The sequence below is a fragment of the Conger conger genome, chromosome 11, assembly GCF_963514075.1.
Source record: "Conger conger chromosome 11, fConCon1.1, whole genome shotgun sequence".
In the NCBI taxonomy this organism is placed as follows: domain Eukaryota; kingdom Metazoa; phylum Chordata; class Actinopteri; order Anguilliformes; family Congridae; genus Conger; species Conger conger.
Genome location: NC_083770.1, coordinates 16,502,544 through 16,521,443, shown reverse-complemented (window position 1 = coordinate 16,521,443; position 18,900 = coordinate 16,502,544). Strand labels below are relative to the sequence as shown.

General features: G+C 45.8%; 2 protein-coding genes across 4 annotated transcripts; one reads left to right on the top strand and one right to left on the bottom strand.

Annotated features, from left to right (window-relative positions):
- The first annotated feature begins 134 nt into the window (after positions 1–134).
- On the top strand, positions 135–6,897 carry gtf2h2 (general transcription factor IIH, polypeptide 2). Of its 3 annotated transcripts, none has more exons than XM_061261895.1 (16): positions 135–195; positions 603–697; positions 916–993; positions 1,352–1,388; positions 1,750–1,836; positions 1,953–2,003; positions 2,115–2,169; positions 2,696–2,801; positions 2,995–3,085; positions 3,187–3,274; positions 3,959–4,066; positions 4,703–4,766; positions 5,198–5,301; positions 5,691–5,793; positions 6,283–6,322; positions 6,417–6,897. In XM_061261895.1, exons 2-16 carry the CDS (start codon positions 642–644, stop codon positions 6,525–6,527), a joined length of 1,179 nt encoding a protein of 392 aa, XP_061117879.1. In that variant the 5' UTR covers positions 135–195; positions 603–641; the 3' UTR covers positions 6,528–6,897. The 3 variants fall into 3 exon arrangements, with proteins under 3 accessions (XP_061117879.1, XP_061117880.1, XP_061117881.1); XM_061261896.1 differs by having other exon boundaries at positions 178–200; XM_061261897.1 differs by lacking the exon at positions 135–195 and adding an exon at positions 210–424.
- Positions 6,898–7,761: 864 nt separating this feature from the next.
- On the bottom strand, positions 7,762–18,777 carry LOC133141353 (endoplasmic reticulum aminopeptidase 1-like). The gene is made up of 19 exons (XM_061261893.1): positions 18,465–18,777; positions 17,437–18,008; positions 17,081–17,219; positions 16,462–16,596; positions 15,921–16,041; positions 15,188–15,342; positions 14,804–14,917; positions 14,229–14,360; positions 13,651–13,782; positions 13,146–13,226; positions 12,769–12,926; positions 12,597–12,676; positions 12,071–12,254; positions 11,585–11,741; positions 10,918–11,102; positions 10,352–10,513; positions 9,656–9,796; positions 9,436–9,517; positions 7,762–9,242 (listed from the first exon to the last, which is right to left on the bottom strand). Exons 2-19 carry the CDS (start codon positions 17,967–17,969, stop codon positions 9,063–9,065), a joined length of 2,871 nt encoding a protein of 956 aa, XP_061117877.1. The 5' UTR covers positions 17,970–18,008; positions 18,465–18,777; the 3' UTR covers positions 7,762–9,062.
- Positions 18,778–18,900: the final 123 nt, after the last annotated feature.

Sequence of the window (18,900 nt, the reverse complement as noted above, 5' to 3'; positions counted from 1 at the left end):
ACAGAGGCTACATTATCTACCGTATGTGTACAGTAGCATATGTCTAGAATACTGTCCAGCCTAGACAGCAATAACCTGATTCATCAACTTGGCTCCATCACTGCGCAGCCACCAAAGACGGCGGAACGGATTGTTCCACAGCTTTTGCACAAGAGGGACATTATTGTAATGCACACTGTTGCACAGTACAGGACGGTACGGTTCGTCACCTCTGTTATTATTAGTTAGCTATCTAGCTCTTTTAGTATTGTTTTAACTAACCAGTTTGCGTAGACACTGCTTGCGATTTTAAAGTATTATCTGTCTGAATTATAATACGACTGTGTTATTGTTGAAAAACAATACGCATTCCTATGGATGGACTATTCTCCTTCGTCCCTTGGCTATAAGATTGTGCAAGTACCGGTGTGGCGGCTGAAATAAAGTTAGCTAACATGCTGGCTAACTATCGGAATGTTATTTCTAACCCGCTGAATTTTAATTGATTGTTTTTTCCTGTTGTCCGTGTAATCCTAGGTCCTATAATGCAAATGAGACCTCATTTGAGTAGGGCTGTTATTTTATCGTTGCTCATAAGATTAACGAACTCTACCTTCATCTAGTGCCTCGTTCTTCGCGGCTGTCAGTGAGGCAAAGGAAGGATGGACGAAGAGCCCGAAAGAGCGAAGCGCTGGGAGGGAGGCTATGAACGGACCTGGTGAGTGTCACATCTCCGACCAGTTTATGAGAATAAAGTCTGTTATTTGGAAACCCGCGAAACTTTCTCGCTTTTGGTATTGAGAGCTAAGTTGTTTGTCCTTTCGTGATAATGGGCTAGTCAATGTTGTGATGATGCAAAATATAAGGGACTAAGTATAATTGTCTGAGGGTAAGCATGGTGGTTGCTATCCTCACAGTGTCATTTCTGTCCTGCAGGGAGGTGCTGAAGGAGGATGAGTCTGGGTCACTCAAGGCCTCTGTGGAGGACATCCTCTTCCAAACCAAGAGGAAGAGGTAGGGACCGGGCAGAAACTCAAACACAAGGCATAGATCTCATATCGTCAGTTCTCTTCTAATCTTATGCGCCGGTTTAAAGTGAGCAGAAAATCAATCAATTGCAATGCTATTTTGTGCTGTGTTCCTATTTCACTTATGAAGAGTAGAGCCCCTCTTTATAACACTCTGGTTACTGATTTTGCACAATGCTTCGCTGGCTGTGAAGCTAATGGTGGTGTAGCAGAATGCATTCTGAATTAAAACTTGAGTATCAGGAATGGAGGTCGCTCAGTTTTTACATATGGTATTACTGTCACTTGCTGTAATACCTGTGTGACCCTGCGGTGGACCTCTTCTTTGTCTGTTTCCCCTCCAGGGTGTTTGAAAGCCATGGAAAGGTGCGTCTTGGAATGGTGAGTGACAGTGCATAATCTTTGGACTTCTTAAATAACTATTGAAGTAAGTAAGGACCAACCATTAGGCGGAACAAACAAACAAATTACACACTTGAGAGAAGTCAGCTTGAAATTGCATTTCTAGTTGTGATTTTTAAAACCAATATGCTTTCATCTGCTGACATAGTGTTCCTGCCTACAGTTATTCAGGTTATCTCCATGGCACTAAGATCATGCACAAATGTTGACTACAGTTGTTTGAAAGCAGTAAGAGTTTCAGAGGCAGCTTTCTCTGCAGGGGATTCCAGGTATTGAGTGAGTAAGATTGATATTTAGGCTGTTATTGTTGCTGGGATACAGGGTGTCCTCTGTGTTGTAGATGCGCCACATGTTCGTGGTGATTGACAGCTCCAGGACAATGGAAGACCAGGACCTGAAGCCAAGCAGGCTGGCCTGCATTCTGAAGGTAGTGAGCAACCGGCCACTTCCTGTCTACTGTCTGCTCCTGTCATCATGATTGTTGGGGAACAACTTGTGCGCTTTGTGCTAACAATTTGTCTGCGTGTTTTCTATACCCTGTAGCTGATGGAATATTTTGTGGAGGAGTACTTTGACCAGAACCCCATCAGCCAGGTGAGCGAGTTCAAAAAGTTTTGTTTCTCAGTCATTTTTATGTCAATGAAGGTTCATTGATGTTTCAGGTGTCTCTACGGTTTGGTCATGTGATCTTGTCTCCCCCCTCAGATAGGGCTCATCACCACAAAGAACAAGAGAGCGGAGAAGCTGACGGATCTGGCCGGTGAGTGATTATAAGCACCCAGGAAAAGTGATTGGTTGGACAGCAACCTCGTAAAGGCCAGTGACCTGGTACTGACACTTCCCTTAGGTGCTGATACTGTAAATACCAACATGCTTTAACCTGGAGACATCAGACTTACTCAACAGGCTTTAGTTGTACGTGCATTCCTGACGATAATTATGAGGTTGGGCACTTCGAGAATAGCCCTATGTGCCTCTTAAATGTATGTGAATGAGTAAACTGACATGCTGACATGCATGAAGCATCTTCACCTGGTGGAGGTGCTGTAGGGAAGGGGGTAAAGGTATTCATAATTCAGGGAGAATTCTGCGTTCGGGTCCGGCATCTGAACCCCTGTCGCAGAGACTCACAGGGAATGGAGGCTTGTGCTTATACTCAACATTTAAAGTGTCTACCCATAATTTGTCAGTTTTGTGGATTTGGCGACACCTGTGGTCGCAAAAGTTAATTTAAAGGAAGCTGGTTGGATGCTTATTTCTTTTGTATCTCCTCGTGTGTGTGACAGGAAACCCAAAGAAGCACGTGGCAGCGCTGAGGAAGGCTGTGGCCTCCTCGTGTGGCGGGGAGCCCTCTCTCTACAACTCGCTCTCCCTGGCCATGCAGACGCTCAGGTACGCCAGAGAGCAGGCCATCATTCTCCATCAAAATCTGCTGTCTTATGTTATGTCTTTTTTTAGTTATTTCTTTGCCATAAATGCGACACGGTTTTATTTAATTAAATTTTTCTTAATCAACCTTTATTTCATTCTTGGAGGAGACACATTGAGCCCCTTATTTACATGACCTTTGACCCTGTCCTTGCAGGCACATGCCCGGCCACACCAGCAGGGAGGTCCTGGTCATATTCAGCAGCCTCACCACCTGTGACCCTGCCAATATCTACGAGCTCATTAAGGTAATGGTCAGAGGTCACAGCTTTGTGTGTGTGTGTGTGTGTGTGCACGTGTGTACATGTGTCCGTGAATGCATTAGCAGTAACAATGTCGTAACTCACAGACTCTTAAGGAGAAGAAGATCCGTGTGTCGGTGATTGGCCTGTCTGCAGAGGTGCGGGTATGCACGGTGCTGACCCGGGACACAGGAGGTGAGGAGTGCATCCAATCAGCCCTTTGCGTTCAGCTATACACCTGCACCTTGTTCAATGAGTTCTGTGTGTTTGGATGCCCAACTACACCTTGTCCAATCAGCTCTGTGTGTTCGGATAAACAACTACACCTTTAATAAACATTTATCCGAAAAAGACTAAATAATAATAGTGATGTACTGTAATTCTCTTTTAATTTTGTTCACAGGCATAGTTTTTTTTATTCAGTGAGCTTCTGCATACTTGGATTCACACCTTTAATAAGTATTAATTTCCGACTATACAGTCAGTGAGCACTTTATTAGGTATTTATTAGAGTTATTTTTTTTGAACTCACAGGAGATCAGCAGTTACTCTAACCTCTGGCCAACAATAATTCCACAGTCAAAGTCACACTTGGTCTGAACAACAGCTGAACCTCTTGACCACGTGTGCATCTTGTATAGCTTTTATTCATTTAGATGAATCATTCCAAATGATTGGCTGATTAAATATTTGCATTAACAAGCTACTGTACACGTCTACCTAATAAATTGGTATGATATTATTGGTATCCAATAATAATGGTATATGTCTGTTCGTCACAGGCAGAACTTTTTTTTGGCGGCCAGCCCCTGTGTGAATGTGGATTAAAGTGTTGATTTGTATTTGAGCCCTGGTGTGTGTGACCGCTCCCCTCTGCAGGAACCTACCATGTGATCCTGGACGAGAGCCACTTGCGGGAGCTGCTGACATACCACGTGAAGCCCCCTCCCGCCAGCTCCACCTCAGAGTGCTCCCTCATACGCATGGGTGAGTGTGAGGCTCTCTCATACGCGTGGGTGAGTGTGAGGCTCTCTCAAAGGCATGGGTGAGTGTGAGGCTCTCTCAAAGGCATGGGTGAGTGTGAGGCTCTCTCACAGGACTGGGATAGGCAAGGTCGGTGGTTCTAATCCCGGTGTAACCACAATAAGATCCGCACAGCCGTGGGCCCTTGAGCAAGGCCCTTAACCCTGCATTGCTCCAGGGGAGGACTGTCTCCTGCTTAGTCTAATCAACTGTACGTCGCTCTGGATAAGAGCTTCTACCAAATGCCAATAATGTAATGTAATGTAATGTAATAATAATAATACCTTGCATTTATATAGTGTTATAAGGGGGAAACTGGCCTCAACCAGCGCCAGTGTGTAGTGCCCACCTGGGTGATACACGGTAGCCATTTTGTGCCAGAACACTAACCACATCATCAGATTATTTAAAGAGGGAGAGGGCAATTTGTAGGCGATTAACCTGCGGGGATGATTGGGCGGCATGTTGAGAGAGTCGGTTTGGGAATTCAGCCGGGACACTGGGGAGCCTGCAGCTCTTTGTGGTGAGTCTCAGGAGATCTTTAATGACCAGGGTTTCGGTTGTATGACAACGCTCGCTCTCCTCCTGCTTTGTCCACAGGCTTTCCCCAGCACACCATCGCGTCTGCGTCAGATCCAGACTCCAAGCCCTCCTTCAGCATGGCGTAAGTCTCTCCGTATCCTCCTGAGACAGTCCGCACAGTCTGAAACTGAAGCGCTCTGGAGCTGGCAGATTTCAGATCGGCCTGTGGAGGCAGAACCGTGTCATCTCCCTCCGTATCCTCCGTAGACCTGACAATTCATTTCTGTCCCCTACATGACACTACCTTGGTGTTAATCTCAAGAGCCACATATCATACTATGCTGAAACCCTCACTAAAAGCCAAGTGACATGTAATAGAAATAATTCATATTTAAAAATATTTATTTTCTCACCCGTGACAAAAAAATAAAAATCAATTGTATTTTGGCCAGGTCTCAGCAGAACATAAACATATGATTTGAACTGTGGGCAACTGTGATTTAGTGTCACACATTCAAGTTCTAGGAATGAAGCGCTTCCTTTCTGCATGTTGTCCTTGCCCCCCCTCTACAGGCATTTGGACAGCAGCGGCGGTCCTGGTTTGACCCTGGGGGGGTACTACTGCCCACAGTGCCGCGCCAAGTACACTGAGCTGCCCGTCGAATGCAAAGTCTGTGGTACGTCTACCCTCAGTCACTTCCTGTTTGTGACTACAACTGTACGTCCTGTCAGGAAGGCAAGGGGTTCTAAAGCAATGGCTGTCAGTTAGTCTGAGCTGATGGCAACATTTAAAACAGCAGTTTTATTGGTGTACATCTGTCATAATGGCCAATTATTGCCTGTCTGCTATTGGTCAAACACTGACTCCAGTCTCTGCTATTGGTCAAACACTGACTCCAGTCTCTGCTATTGGTCAGACACTGACTCCAGTCTCTGCTATTGGTCAGACACTGACTCCAGTCTCTGCTATTGGTCAGACACTGACTCCAGTCTCTGCTATTGGTCAGACACTGACTCCAGTCTGGGTTATTGGTCAAACACTGACTCCGGTCTGTCCTGTCTGCAGCACTGACGCTGGTGTCCGCTCCTCACCTGGCCCGGTCCTTCCACCACCTCTTCCCCCTGGACGCGTTTCGGGAGATGCCCCTGGAGGACTACAAGGGGGAGAGGTGTGCTGCTTATACTTATACTTTTAATTTATAATTTAATGACAAGCTGAAATTTTGCCTCAATTTCGTTAGTTCTTCATGACCATATGAACACGTCTTAAAGTATATATTCCAGAAAATGTATAAAAGTAAAAAAATTGTTTTTAATGTTTGTTTCCATCCACTTCCTCGAAAATGAGATTTTACGGGATTTGACATCATCGTGTACCAGCTGGCATGTATTTCAATTTCTCAATTTTCAATCCCCTCCAATCACATATTCTTATCCCCCCAGAGCAATAGGCTATGGCTCTGCTTCCCCCTCCTCATCTAACCTCAGTCATATCGACTCCTCGCCCTCCAAAAAACCCCCAGGAGCCATTTCACTGGTGTATGTCATATCACGGAAGCCAATGCTGCTCTTACATCCGTTTCAGCTTGTCTTTAAACCCCTATCAATGGCATCCTTGCAGCAAATTCACTCATCGTAACATGGATATTCCTTTGCAGATTTTGCCAAGCTTGTCAAGGGGAGCTCAAAGACAAAAGTGTAATTATTGCCCTTTTGTAACTACATTTTATTACATATAGGTAGTATCTTATGAAAAATAAGTTATATCTATTCTCTCTTGTGTGCCCAACAGGTGTTTGTTTGCCCGGTATGCAGCTGCGTGTTCTGTGTGGAGTGCGACCTCTTCATCCACGAGACTTTGCACTGCTGCCCCTGCTGTATACACAACCAGAGTGCCCCCTGAGGCCTGGAGGACTCACTGCAGAACAGACGAGTGAGCCTTCGGGTCCAGACTGGGCTCATAATAGTGTTGAAACGGTCGGTTCTTCACGAGGGTTCTACTGAAGCCCGGTTCGGAGGAAAAGTGCATTATGACAGCCACTTTCGGACTGAACCTCAGCTGTTGAGGGAGATGGATACGGACATGGACAGTGTTATATTGTGCTGGTTTCCTTAAAGGGAACAGCGAGTGTTTCGGATGCAAGCTCAAAATGGCCAGCTGAGACTCTTGAAAAGGGAAGCTCTGCTCCCGACTCAACTGATGTTTTTTCGACTTTCTAACTCATTTGTGGACCAAAACTTGACACCTGTCAATAAATGCTTTTTGCTACATAGTTTATGTTAATTTTTGCCTTTAATCTCAATCTTTTTAAAAATATGTATGAAGCTCATTTTACCAGAGGATCTCGCCACTTCGAAGTCAAACGCACTGTTTTTTATACTTTTATTTCTTAAAATCTACAGCCACAGCACCATCCTACCAAACATTAAGTGTAAAAACATCACACACACACACACACCAGATTAAGAGAACGCTCATTTAGGCCAGGGTACCTTTCACTGCAATGAGAACAAAGGAAAAAGAAATTGTAGGCACAGTTATGCATTGGATCCCATAATAATAGGAATACCACCAGCAGGGACTTCCTCAGGCAAACGCCCATGTGAAGATGCTATGGGGTATATGTACAGGCAGGTACTGATATCATACACTTAGGTGGTCACATGATTACATGGTCAAAGTAGTATCAACTATATGGGACCTAAGTTCAGTATGCAGAGTTTTCCCCCTCATTGCAAGGTGCCCATTTCGTCCAGTACCTGTACCCCCAGACTGTACTCTAGGGACCTCTTCACACTCGTTCCTGCGTTTGACCTGCACTTCTTTGTATGTCGCTCTGGCTAAGAGCATCTGCTAAATGCTTAGTCATGTAATGTAATGCCCAACTTTTCTTCTTTTGAATTCCTCGTACGCTGTCTTAAGGCCCGGACACACCAAACCGACGGTCGGCCGCGGAGCGCCGACAAAGATCGCCTCGCGTCGATACGCGTCGTTAACGACGGCTCCGGGGGCTCCGACGCCGATTCAACATGTTGAATCGGCGTCGGAGCCCTCCAAAACACGCCGCCGGAGTGTCGGCGTGCGGGACACACCGGAAAGACTCGGCCGACCGTCGGTTTGGTGTGTCCGGGCCTTTAGGAAGACATCTGCCTTTTACTGAATCCTGACTGTCTGTGTAGCTGTGGCTGAGTTCTGTAGGACGCTATACAACTGGCCACAGTGCTGGCCAGAAAAACAGGGCTTCAGTGGGCACGACACCTCGCTGCCTTACTGCACAACAGCGACAATGGCTGCACAGCTTAAAGTGGACTGCAGAGTAAAACAGTTAAATTAATGGAAGATCCTGAAACCATGGGAATAGCTTATGAATGTCCCCTGGATTTTCTTAAGTATTTTTTGTCGGTTCAAATGAACTAAACAACAATAATCACCTGTGTGTTGTACATATGAATGAATTAACATGAATCAAAAACTGAAAAAAAAGGAAATACAGAAATGAAATTAGAATAATGCACACTCTCTCCCACGTGCACACACAGACAGTAACAGCAAACAGCACAAAGAAAGCAAAAATATGACTCCAATAAAAGGATGCAAGAAAGGCAGAATGCTCTGCGGTCATGGGGTTTGGACAGAGGGCCGGTATGAGAGGCTAACAGGGTCTTTGTGAATGATTATCAGTGCAACAGCATCAGTAAATGGAGATAAAATGAAAAGAAGACTTAGGCTTAGCATTCTACTCAAAAGAAAGAAACACAAATTCATATTCATAAAAATGTTCAGTGTCACACAAACAGTTCACAGTAAATTAATTAAATACCCATGATTCAATAGGTTTTTCGCAGATATCACGATAACTGCTGTGACTGCCAAAGTGGGGAAATTTAAATTGTTGCAGATATCCAAAGACACTTAAGAGTTTTTTAACTGATGTGATGGGTTCATTCCAATCGTTTACTTTCATTGCTTGTATCCCTTCCTTTTCACATTCCTTAGCTCCAACCAACGGAGGGTGTGAGGAAGAGATGTAAGCATGACATACGAGGATGGAGGAATCGAGGAAACGTACTGGGCAAATGGAGCGTCCATGCTCAGTCAAGCAGCAGTTTAAGCGATGTCAGTTACAGAAGTGGCAGATGTTTAGAGGTGGATCCACAGGTAGATAATTTCACATCATGCCTTCTGAAAAGACTTCCATAAAGGCTGGGCTTGTGTATCTTCACTGAAGACTCCTCCAGGAACCTCCTCGCTCCTCCAAGTAGGAGCATTTCATTAACTGGACTGTCTTTAAAGATGGCGGACGTTGATCGATTTCCAGATCACTCGAGGAGATGAGCACAGATTTTAAAAAAGCGATTGGAATGAACCCACACCTTGTGAACACAGTATCTCTGTTCTTCTTGATGTCCGTGGACCATCTTCTCCGGCCCCAGATGCTCAGGCCCCTGTGTGGGCCGTGGCCCCCGGCTTTGCCCCCTGGCGGTCCAGCCACCCCTGGAGCAGTGGCAGGTTCTTGTCCATCCAGCGGATGTTCTCCTCGATGCTCTCCAGAGACTGCTGCAGGCACCTCAGCTCCGCCCCCGTCTCCTTCGTCAGGGAGTTGAAGAACGTCCGAACCTGGGGGAGGGATGTTAGGGATTTACTGCCCTTCACTTCATTTAACAGCTATTCTGTCCTAATGCACAGTGCAAAAACATGGCACTTTGCACAAACACGTGTGTGCGTGCACATAATCGTACACATGCTGCACACACACACACACAAACACACATTAAAGTGCTTCCTGACCACAGCTTGGGTAAGAAAATACCTCTTCTAGCATTTCCCTGGTGGAATACTGGTTGGTCACTCCGATCACCATGTTTGAGATGGAGTGAGAACCGAGGTCAAACCTGCAGGGTCAGAGAGGGTCATAGGTCAATTATCAACTTCTATTTGTATTATGATAGTTATTTATATCTGAGAGAGATGGGGAGGGGAGTTAGAAGGAGGACAGAGAGAAAGGATGTAGAGTGAGTCAGTGAACCCACTTTTTCACCAGGGTGCCCCAGTTGTCCCTCAGGAAGTCCCAGCCGTGCTTGTAGCCTTTGGGGTTTTTGCTGACCGTTATCACCACATGGGGGAGGTCCTGTGTCTTCATCACCTCCCCCAGCAGACTCTGCTCCATCATCCTGACAGAGAGACAGACAGTCAGACACAGGTAGGTAGGCAGATGGACAGACACAGACATACAGAGACAGACAGGCAGGCAGGCAGGCAGGCAGGCAGACAGACAGACAGACAGACAGACAGACAGACAGACAGATGGTTACCACGGTTAAATAAAGGTATGTCCACATCCAGACACGGACGGATGAAGAGAGGTAAGAGAGTGATAGAGAGATGGAGACAAACAGAATTTACAACAAGAGTGAAAGGGAATGAGAAATTAACAGAAGCAGACAGTGAGAGAAGACAGTTTGTTGTGAATTAGGACAGAAAGATAGACAGATGCACAGTCCAGACAATGAAAGGAAAAGAAAGCACAGACACAGATGAGATGGACAGCGAGATATTCAGAGCATATTGGCCAATTGACATCAGAAGATGTTTATATGGCTGTCATTATTTGTGATGTGCAGTCAGCTGACAGAGATGTTAAACATTACGCTTTATTGAAGACAGTAAGTGATTGTTATGTAATGTTAGCGACGGTGAGAGCTAGCGCTGCGTTAACACTGACTCACCACTTCAGCTTGTGGGAGAGGGGGCTGATGGACAGGGCTGACTTGATGCGGCTCTTCACCGAAATGTACAGGGAATGGCGGTACTTCTCAAACAGGAAGTCCCACCCCTCTTCAGTGCGGGCACCCACCGCGAAAACCGCCATGCTAACATCATTGGGAAGGCTGTGGACGCAACACAGAGGATAGAGAGGGATGAGCTGAACAAAGTGTGCCAACTTTTTAATATTTGCTATATTTACATTAATATATCGTGCCATTTATTTGCTCATTTACTCACAAGCCACAGTATTTTATTTCACACTCTAAAGTCCACACAGTGCTACAGGAGAGAGCCGGCAGCAAGAGAATGACCAGCCTATCTTTCACCGATAGATATGGTAGCCTATGGACACCTGTGATGTTTGTGTGGTCTGGTTTTATTATCCCTGTTGTATTGTCATAATTAATTAATTTGTCAGGGACATGACGAAATTCACCGTTGGCCTAGAAACACTGTGTTACAGCTAGAAGGGATTTTCGGAGACCTATCCCCTCGTGTCAGTGAGGAGGCCTTGGTGACCCCTGACCTCATGTTGCCGTCAGACTCCTTCCACTGGCGGAAGAGCTCGGTGGCGGTGCGGACGCAGGGCGGGTAGCGGCGGACGCAGGCGAACATCAGCAGGTAGCTACGCAGCATCCTCTCGGACACCGAACCGTCGTCCGTCCAGGTCTGCCGATCGATCAGGTCCTGGAACAGGTCCACGATGTAGCCCTGCAACACGGTTACAGGCTTAGACTCTCAGTTCCCTATACACTGGGAAAAAAACACTGAAATTCCATTTGACCCTAACCTGAACACTGTGATATATGGCGTTTTATCTAACCCAAACCTGAACACAGTGACATACAGCATTTCACCCGACCCTACCCTGAACACAGTGACATACGGCATTTCACCCGACCCTACCCTGAACACAGTGACAGACACAGTAAAATGCTCCCCATTAATTCAACTCTAACAGAGATTTTTGAATCCAGTTGGGACAAAATGTACATTGCAGATTTTACTGTGTTAAGCCATTTCATCTGATCACAACACAACGATATAACACAGATAGACACATCGTAGATAGCAAAAAAATGCTAAAGTTAAAGGCCTGTGTCCAAAAAGAGCTCTGTTGCTGATCTGGACGTGCAGATTTGAGTCCCAGTCATTTCCCCCAAAAGGCACTCCCGTGACCCCTGACCCCTGACCTTCATCTGGTTCTCCAGCTCCTCCATGTCCCTCTTCTCCATCAGCTTGTAGAGGGGCACCAGCTCGTGGAGGCCCTGGATCACCGGCATGATCTCTGTCTCACTACTCAGATACAGAGACAGGTCTAGGGCCTTGTCCAGAGGGACCTTCCCTATGCTGGGGGACAGACCGACGGATAGAAAGACAGACAGACAGGACACAATGCTGTTAAAAAAACATGACGCTCCATCCAGAACTTAACCTTTACTATCGCCGAATGGTTATTCCTATGAACTTAAGTGTATGGGTTTAAACAAAATGAAGTTTCATTTGTGGCTTACTGGATTTCTGGGCCTACAGCTTTCGTATAGCATCCATAGATAGCCTTACTCCTAAGTAACTCTGGACAACACCATTCACACCCCTTCCCTAAACCCACCCCACTCAGCCCGGCTCTCCAGCGCCCCTCTCCACCCCCCCTGACCCCCGCCCCTCCCCACGCTCACCTGACCAGCTGGAAGATGTTGTTGGTGAGGCTGGCTCGGTCGTTCCTGCTGAGGGCCGTGTGGTCGTGCTGGAGCAGGTGAATGATGGAGTCCCAGCCTCTGCCCTCGTAATGGACGACGTAGTACCCGCTCATGTCCACGTTGAACTTGATCCACTCCACCTCCTCAGGCAGGTACAGCACGTCTGCGTGGTGGGGCGTGAAGAACAGGGATATATACATGAACAGGGCTTCTCATAATACCCCTCAACCTGCTTATTAAAATACTGATGACAAAACGACGAGACAAGACAAAAGGAATGCGCTTCTTTTCTCAAAATATTGTTCAAATTCTTGTTTGAATGAAAAAACTACAAAGAAAATGTTTGAGAAAAATTGAAGAATCCCAAGAACATAGTTTCAACTTTATAAAAAGAAAAACCACCAAGACAATTGAATCTCACGCTTTCTTAATTTAAGATACTGTCATCCAGTGGTTGTGTATTTCACTTTTTGAGAGAACTAGTTTCATGACAGGCACAGGACACCTGTTTTGGTCCTCAACAGGAAGCGATGGATGGTGGGGGAGCGGCTGGTGATGTAGGTCAAAGGAACCTGCCACAGGAAGCTGAGGAAAGGAAGGAAGACAGGCATGACCTTTGACCCTTTGATTAGGAGAGCATTATCACACCAGGCAAACAGAAGCCCAAAGCCTCTTACCCCGAGGTCTGTGTGGGGTCCTCGCTTTTAAGGTACCTCTCCTGGCTCAGTCTGACCTCCCGACCTTTGACCTCCACACTGATGAGGGGGAACCCCTCCTGCAGGGTCCAGGTGTCCATCATCTCACGCACGTCCAGCTCGTCTTCCGAGAACCACTTCTGCAGGGCCACAATGACAGGTGTCCGTCTCGCGTCAAAGCAGTCAACATCCAGACCATAAGAGCTGGGTCAAACTCATTTTAATTCAGTCACTTGTCACTTAAACCTGTGAAACATCCTAAGTAGGTTTGTAGATTTCCTGATTTGCCATTTTGAAAGGGAACAGTGTGAACGGGAGTGTGTGTGTGCGGGAGACAGGGTGCTTGTGTGGTCGCTTACGGAAGCTGCCGACTCAGACTTTCCCCGGGAACAGAATCCTCCTTTCAGCCTCCCTTCATCCAGGTCATCTGACTGGCAGATCTGGTGTGGGAGAAACACACACACACACGCACACATATACTCACTATCACTTCACCACGGCAGCATTTAACAACCTGCTGGTCCACTTCCAGGCCCTGCACAATTTTATATTGTTTATAACTTAAAAGCTATCTCATATAACCGCTCATGCAAAGTTCTGTATACATAGTCAAAATCATATTGTAAGCACATAGAATTCAAATAAATATAGAGCTCAACTGAACAAGCAAGCAACCCAATACATGAACAAAATGGCCGAATGAAGCCAGTTTTAAGCTCTGAATATGAGCACTGGCAGATAAAGAAATGCATCTGAATTAGAGCTAAACTAATGTATGAAGGAAGGCATGAACAAATGAAAATATGAAAAAGTAACAGAAATGTGAGAAATGAGATTGTTAGGGGTGTGCGTATTTGTACTTACGCCGGTCAGGCTGTCCCACAGGTGGGCGTTGACCGTGTTCTGGTAGCTGTAGCGGCGCAGGTAACGGATGATCCCGATTTTGAAAGCCTCAGGCGTGAGATAATCTCTCAGCATGTTCAGAATGCACGCTCCCTGTAACACACAAACTGCGAGAGTAATTTATCCTTCACCAAGCGGTCAAACGGTTGAACTTTAAACCCCAGGAGAGCTGCAGGGTGTGCTGGTTCATTTTCACCGTACAATCAGCAACCAACTCAGAACCAAGAAACCGGTTGATGTGAGGTAACTGTATGATAAACTTCTTAAAGTGATCAATTAAATGCTGAGCTCCAATGAAAACCAGTAGACGTTGCAATTATCCAGCACTAGGGCTGCAGCCACCAGGGGCCTGTATCAAGAAGCAGGATTACAGACTGGATAACTGAATGACATCTGGAGCAGGTCTTTTTACTTCAGTCCATGTTTCTAGAGGGTTCTGGGTTTTACTGAGCATAGTTAATCCAGCTATTTCAGTAATCCATTGTGATACAGGCAACAGCTCTAGAGGGGTGTGATTTCGAAGTGGGGTTCTGCAGGACCTTGTCGTAGGAGACATCATCGAACATCTCCTGGATCTGGGCGGGGTTTTCCACGGCGGTGGAGACGGGGTGGGATGAGCTCAGGGAGTCCACCTCCATGGCCTCGAAACACTTCCCCAGGAAGTAATCCTCCTGCAAACGCATGAGAGAGTGGGCAAAACGGTCCCAGAAACCCCTGGGACTTTAAGCATGACACCGACCTGGATTCAATCAACTGTCCTTAACTTTGACTTACACCTAAATCAGTATTTTTAATGTTTTTCTTCTCAAACATGGCTGAATGAGTTCAGCAATCACTGAAAGTAGCTTGAAAAAAAAGTTTGTGACCCACTGTGAATACAGGGCCGGTCTACAACCTTCTATCTCTGCACATTCTGAACACATTTGCATGTTTTGCATTTATAGAGGTGCATACAAGAACCACTTCTGCAATAAAAACACAAAATCTAACCATCCCCCTGGTGAAGTCCCAAACTCATCAGACATTAGAAGCCATCCCATAATATCTTGTTATGAAAGGACCCTGACTTAGAGTGCATCGGGTGCCATGGTGACCGTATTCCCAGTGACCTCACCACTTGCAGCTCGGGGTTGGTGATGTTGACAGACACAAACTCCATGAACTTGGCGAAGCCCTCGTTCAGCCACAGGTCGTTCCACCACTGCATGGTCACCAGGTTACCAAACCACTGATAGGGGGAGAGATTTTATCAGCATATCAGTAGAATAAATCACAAAGGGTGCGAGTATGAGGGAGGCTGTGGGACTCGATTGTCAACTGTGACAGAATCTGAGGAACTGATTGGCCAATGTCATAGATGCTGAGGATCCGGATAGGCCAGTGTACGGAAGGTTGGTGAACCCGATTGGTCAGTGTGTGGAAGGCTGGTGAACCCGATTGGTCAGTGTATGGAATACCAGGGGAATCTGATTGGCTAGTGTACAGAAGGCAGACGAACCTGATGGGCCAGCTCGTGCGCGATGATCATGGTGATCCCGAGCTTGTCGGAGGCAGAGCTCTTCTTGGGGTCGAAGAGGAGGGCAGACTCCCGGTAGGTGGTCAGACCCCAGTTCTCCATGGCTCCAGACTGGAAGTCCGGGATGGCTGCCAGGTCTGCGGGAGCAAAACGGGAGACGTTCAGGTCCCTCAGTTCTAACACAATTTCACTTTTCACCTCGCCAACTGTGCTTCTTCTCCTGCCAAAGAGCAGCCAGCAGACCGGCGTTTCATTGGTTAACCCTGCAAAGCACTACCTATCACATCCCTTCCATTTATCACCAGTGCTACAAAGCGCAATTTAGCGTAACATTTCAATATCTCATTGTAAATCTGGTCTTTTAATGGGCAATGGATTACAGCTAGGCCACAAACATAGCACAGATGGAAGTTTGTTGATCTGAATGCGGTACTGAGATCAAGAGAGCACATCTACCTGAACGTCTAGCTCTCTAAAAGCTTCTACCAGGTATACAATATTTCAAGGCAATTAATACAGAATAGATTGAGAATGTGTTCGTATGTTCACTCTAAATACTGTGATATCAGTGCTCTCTGATTCAAATGTTATGGAACGCACAGCAAATCGTTAATTTACAAATGACAATTACAATAATGATGGGACACTTGCATATACCATCTCTTCAGAATGACCAGAATGGAAAAACTGCATTTAAGCAAAATCTCGTGCTCACCTTGCTTGGGAAGAGGGTAAGGAATATCAAAGTAATCCTCATAGAAGTCCAGAAGCCTCACTGCAGCCTCCAATGCAAACTCAGCCTGGTCAATCTTCTCCGGCACAGCATACACCGATATCTAACCAAGGGTGTGTGTACGGGCAATTCAATTCATGAATAAATTACTTTAAAAATGCTGAATAAATAAATAAAATCATAGCAAGAGAGAATAAATGAATAGATTGACAAATGTTTTTTAATGCATAAAACAATGCAAAATGCAAAACCAGCAAGACAAAAAAGAGCAAAAGAGAAAGAGTGAGTCAGTTAACAAATGAATACATGAGTGGAATAACGCTCACACACAATCACAAAAAGAGACAGGTGATGGTTTTCTGGGCACTTTTTACACGTGAGCTGACTACAACTGATCCAAGGTCAGCTCACTCACGCTCCATCCTAACCCCACTCATAAGGGGTGACATTTCACTACTGATCCAAGGTCAGTTGTTCACAGACAAAAAGCACCAAAACTGTAACAGTACATGAGAAGCATTACCTTGACTCCATGCTGACTCATCTTGCTGATAGACAGGAAGTCCGACACGATGAAGGCCAGCAGGTAGGTGCTCATCTTCACGCTCATATCGAAGTGGTCATCCAGCAGTCCGCTGGACAGCTCAACCGTCTTTACCTGGGGGTGGGCAGGACACCTCACCGTGAGCCTCACTTCCTACTCAGGTCACATGTCAGGGGCTCCAAGAAGCACCCACCTAGTTGTGATGCAATTTCTACTGTGATGTCATACCTACACATTTCTAGAATCTCTGGTTTTCTGCAAACCAGCAATATAGTTTATAATACTGAACAATGACAGCAAAAAACTACAGACAGACATATTGTATGCCTCTGAGTGTGAATATCTGTGCATGTGTCTGCCTGCACCTGACAGCATGACTGAATTTGTATCTGCATGTGTATTTAAGTGCATGTATGTGCACGTGTGCATTCATTGGTTATGTGTGTACGCAAGTCTATTCGTATATGCACTCTAATGCATTTTTGCAGGTGAGTGCATGCACTGCAGTATATGTGTGCCTGTGCATATGGGCATGCTTGTGCATGTGCATGTGTGTGTGTGTGTGTGTGTTGGCTGAGGAATAGTCTGCTCAGCACACCTTGGGCATGTTGGACAGCGAGATGTGTCTGGCCTCCCTGCGGATCCGGACAGAGAAGTTGGCTTTGAAGGCAGGCTCGTCGAAACAGGGGAGGGCAGCGCGGGCACTGGTGGCCTCAAACTGGGTGGAGGCCACAACCCTGAGATAGTGAAAAACATTGACCTTAACGAGCCAAACATACAGAGAAATCCACATACAAGTTATTTTAAAACAATCCAAAAATTAAAAATTTATCTCAGACTTTGAGCACATGTAGGTCAAGGTACAAGGAGAGGGAAACAGTAGACACAATGGTGATTCCACAGCGCAGTTAAAAAATACGGAGCCAGAAATGTAACCTCAAAGGCAGGCCTCACCTGACTTCTCCCTGGCTCGTGCGGTAGGTGCTTTTGTAAAACCCGTGGAAGCTCTCGGAGAGATTAGCCGCGAATTCCAGGTACACGGCGCACTTGCTGCCCTGGGTAAAAGTTACGCCATCTGCCTGGAGAGCCACCTGCTGGAACTCAGGGTTCTCCAGGACCTGTAGGGGCAGGATTCTGCTCGATTCTAGGAGGGCCGCCTTGGAGATCCGGAGGTCCCTGCTGTGCAGAATGATGACTGAAGTGTCCTGTAACACTTCTAGCTGGATCTGAACGGTCCCAGTGAAGTCGAGGGTGGTCAGGTTGGGATGAATGAAGAGGTCGTAGTGCAAAGGCCATACCGTTTCGGGAAGCCTCATTTTGTCCCACGGAAACGGTTGACCGTTAGTGGCTCGAGGGGAGGGCGTTTTATTCTCTCCATCACTTTGTTCCGTCGCAGCGGCGGACAGAACAGAAGAGCTGAACAGGAACGCAGTGAGAACACACAGGCAGGAAGCAGTGCTCCGTGGCATCGGTCCCTTTCTAGCCATGTCCTTTCGGGCTTATATCACCTGAACCAAAGCGTGTCGCTACAATTGCGACAGAGAAATTTGAGTAGAATTTAAATTATATGGGTATACAGTGCAGTATCTGTGGCAAGCAACATGACAGCCAATCCAGTTTGACCTGATTTGCGTGAGCTCCCAGAGTAATCCACAATACACACAACGAACATTATAGCTAACCCTACTAAATACATTGTTTTCCTTTTTCTTTTACAATACACAGATTTAGTGAACTAGACATTTATTAAACGCAATGAGCAACGCGGCTGGTTTTCCGGGTCTAACTGTTACATATAGCGCTTGTCATGACTATGCTTAAACTTTGTTTCGATTTCAGCTCTGGCATGACAGCAATGCTACTGCAATCAAATACTAATTCAACCAAACAGCAACATACATTCAATCATCAAAATGCAAAATAGTTTAGTTTAGGGAATTTTACATCCCAATCTTAGTTCATTGTAAGGCATTTGAACTCACCTAAACAGCATGGAATTGAAAGCCAAAAGATGTCATCAATTGCAAATGCGACTGAGAAAGTGAAAATAAAACTAGTAACGTTGACCTGCATGCTGGGACACCGATACTAAAAGCGGAAGTGCAAATAAATACTTATTATTTTTACTTAATAAAATTTAATTCAACCTTAACACAACAAATTAAGTAAGCTAACTATTCTAGAAAAATACCATCATATTTGTACTGTGCGATTTTACTGGTGCTCTTTTAAAAGGAAGTGACGCTCGCGGAGGTGTACTTGCAGTACACAAGATTTGCCACAGAGCGTCGTCGCCGGTCACATAATAAAAATTGGAGGAATGTCGTGTACGCGATAAAGCCAATATTATTACAGTTTTTTTTTTACAATCACTTGGACACTAATTTCAGAACCTTGAGGTCATTTTTGTGTAGACAC

Bases quoted from the DNA above. Each gene is read 5' to 3' on its own strand.
- gtf2h2 (XM_061261895.1), top strand. From the start codon at position 642: ATGGACGAAGAGCCCGAAAGAGCGAAGCGCTGGGAGGGAGGCTATGAA. The intron at 1,389-1,749 runs GTGAGTGACAGT...TCTGTGTTGTAG, and splicing joins GAAAGGTGCGTCTTGGAATG to ATGCGCCACATGTTCGTGGT. The intron at 4,067-4,702 runs GTGAGTGTGAGG...CTTTGTCCACAG, and splicing joins GTGCTCCCTCATACGCATGG to GCTTTCCCCAGCACACCATC.
- LOC133141353 (XM_061261893.1), bottom strand. From the start codon at position 17,969: ATGGCTAGAAAGGGACCGATGCCACGGAGCACTGCTTCCTGCCTGTGT. The intron at 11,103-11,584 runs GTCAGGGGTCAG...ACCGTGTTGCAG, and splicing joins AGCTGGAGAACCAGATGAAG to GGCTACATCGTGGACCTGTT. The intron at 9,243-9,435 runs GTATTTTCTTAC...TCCCTCCCCCAG, and splicing joins CCAGGGAAATGCTAGAAGAG to GTTCGGACGTTCTTCAACTC.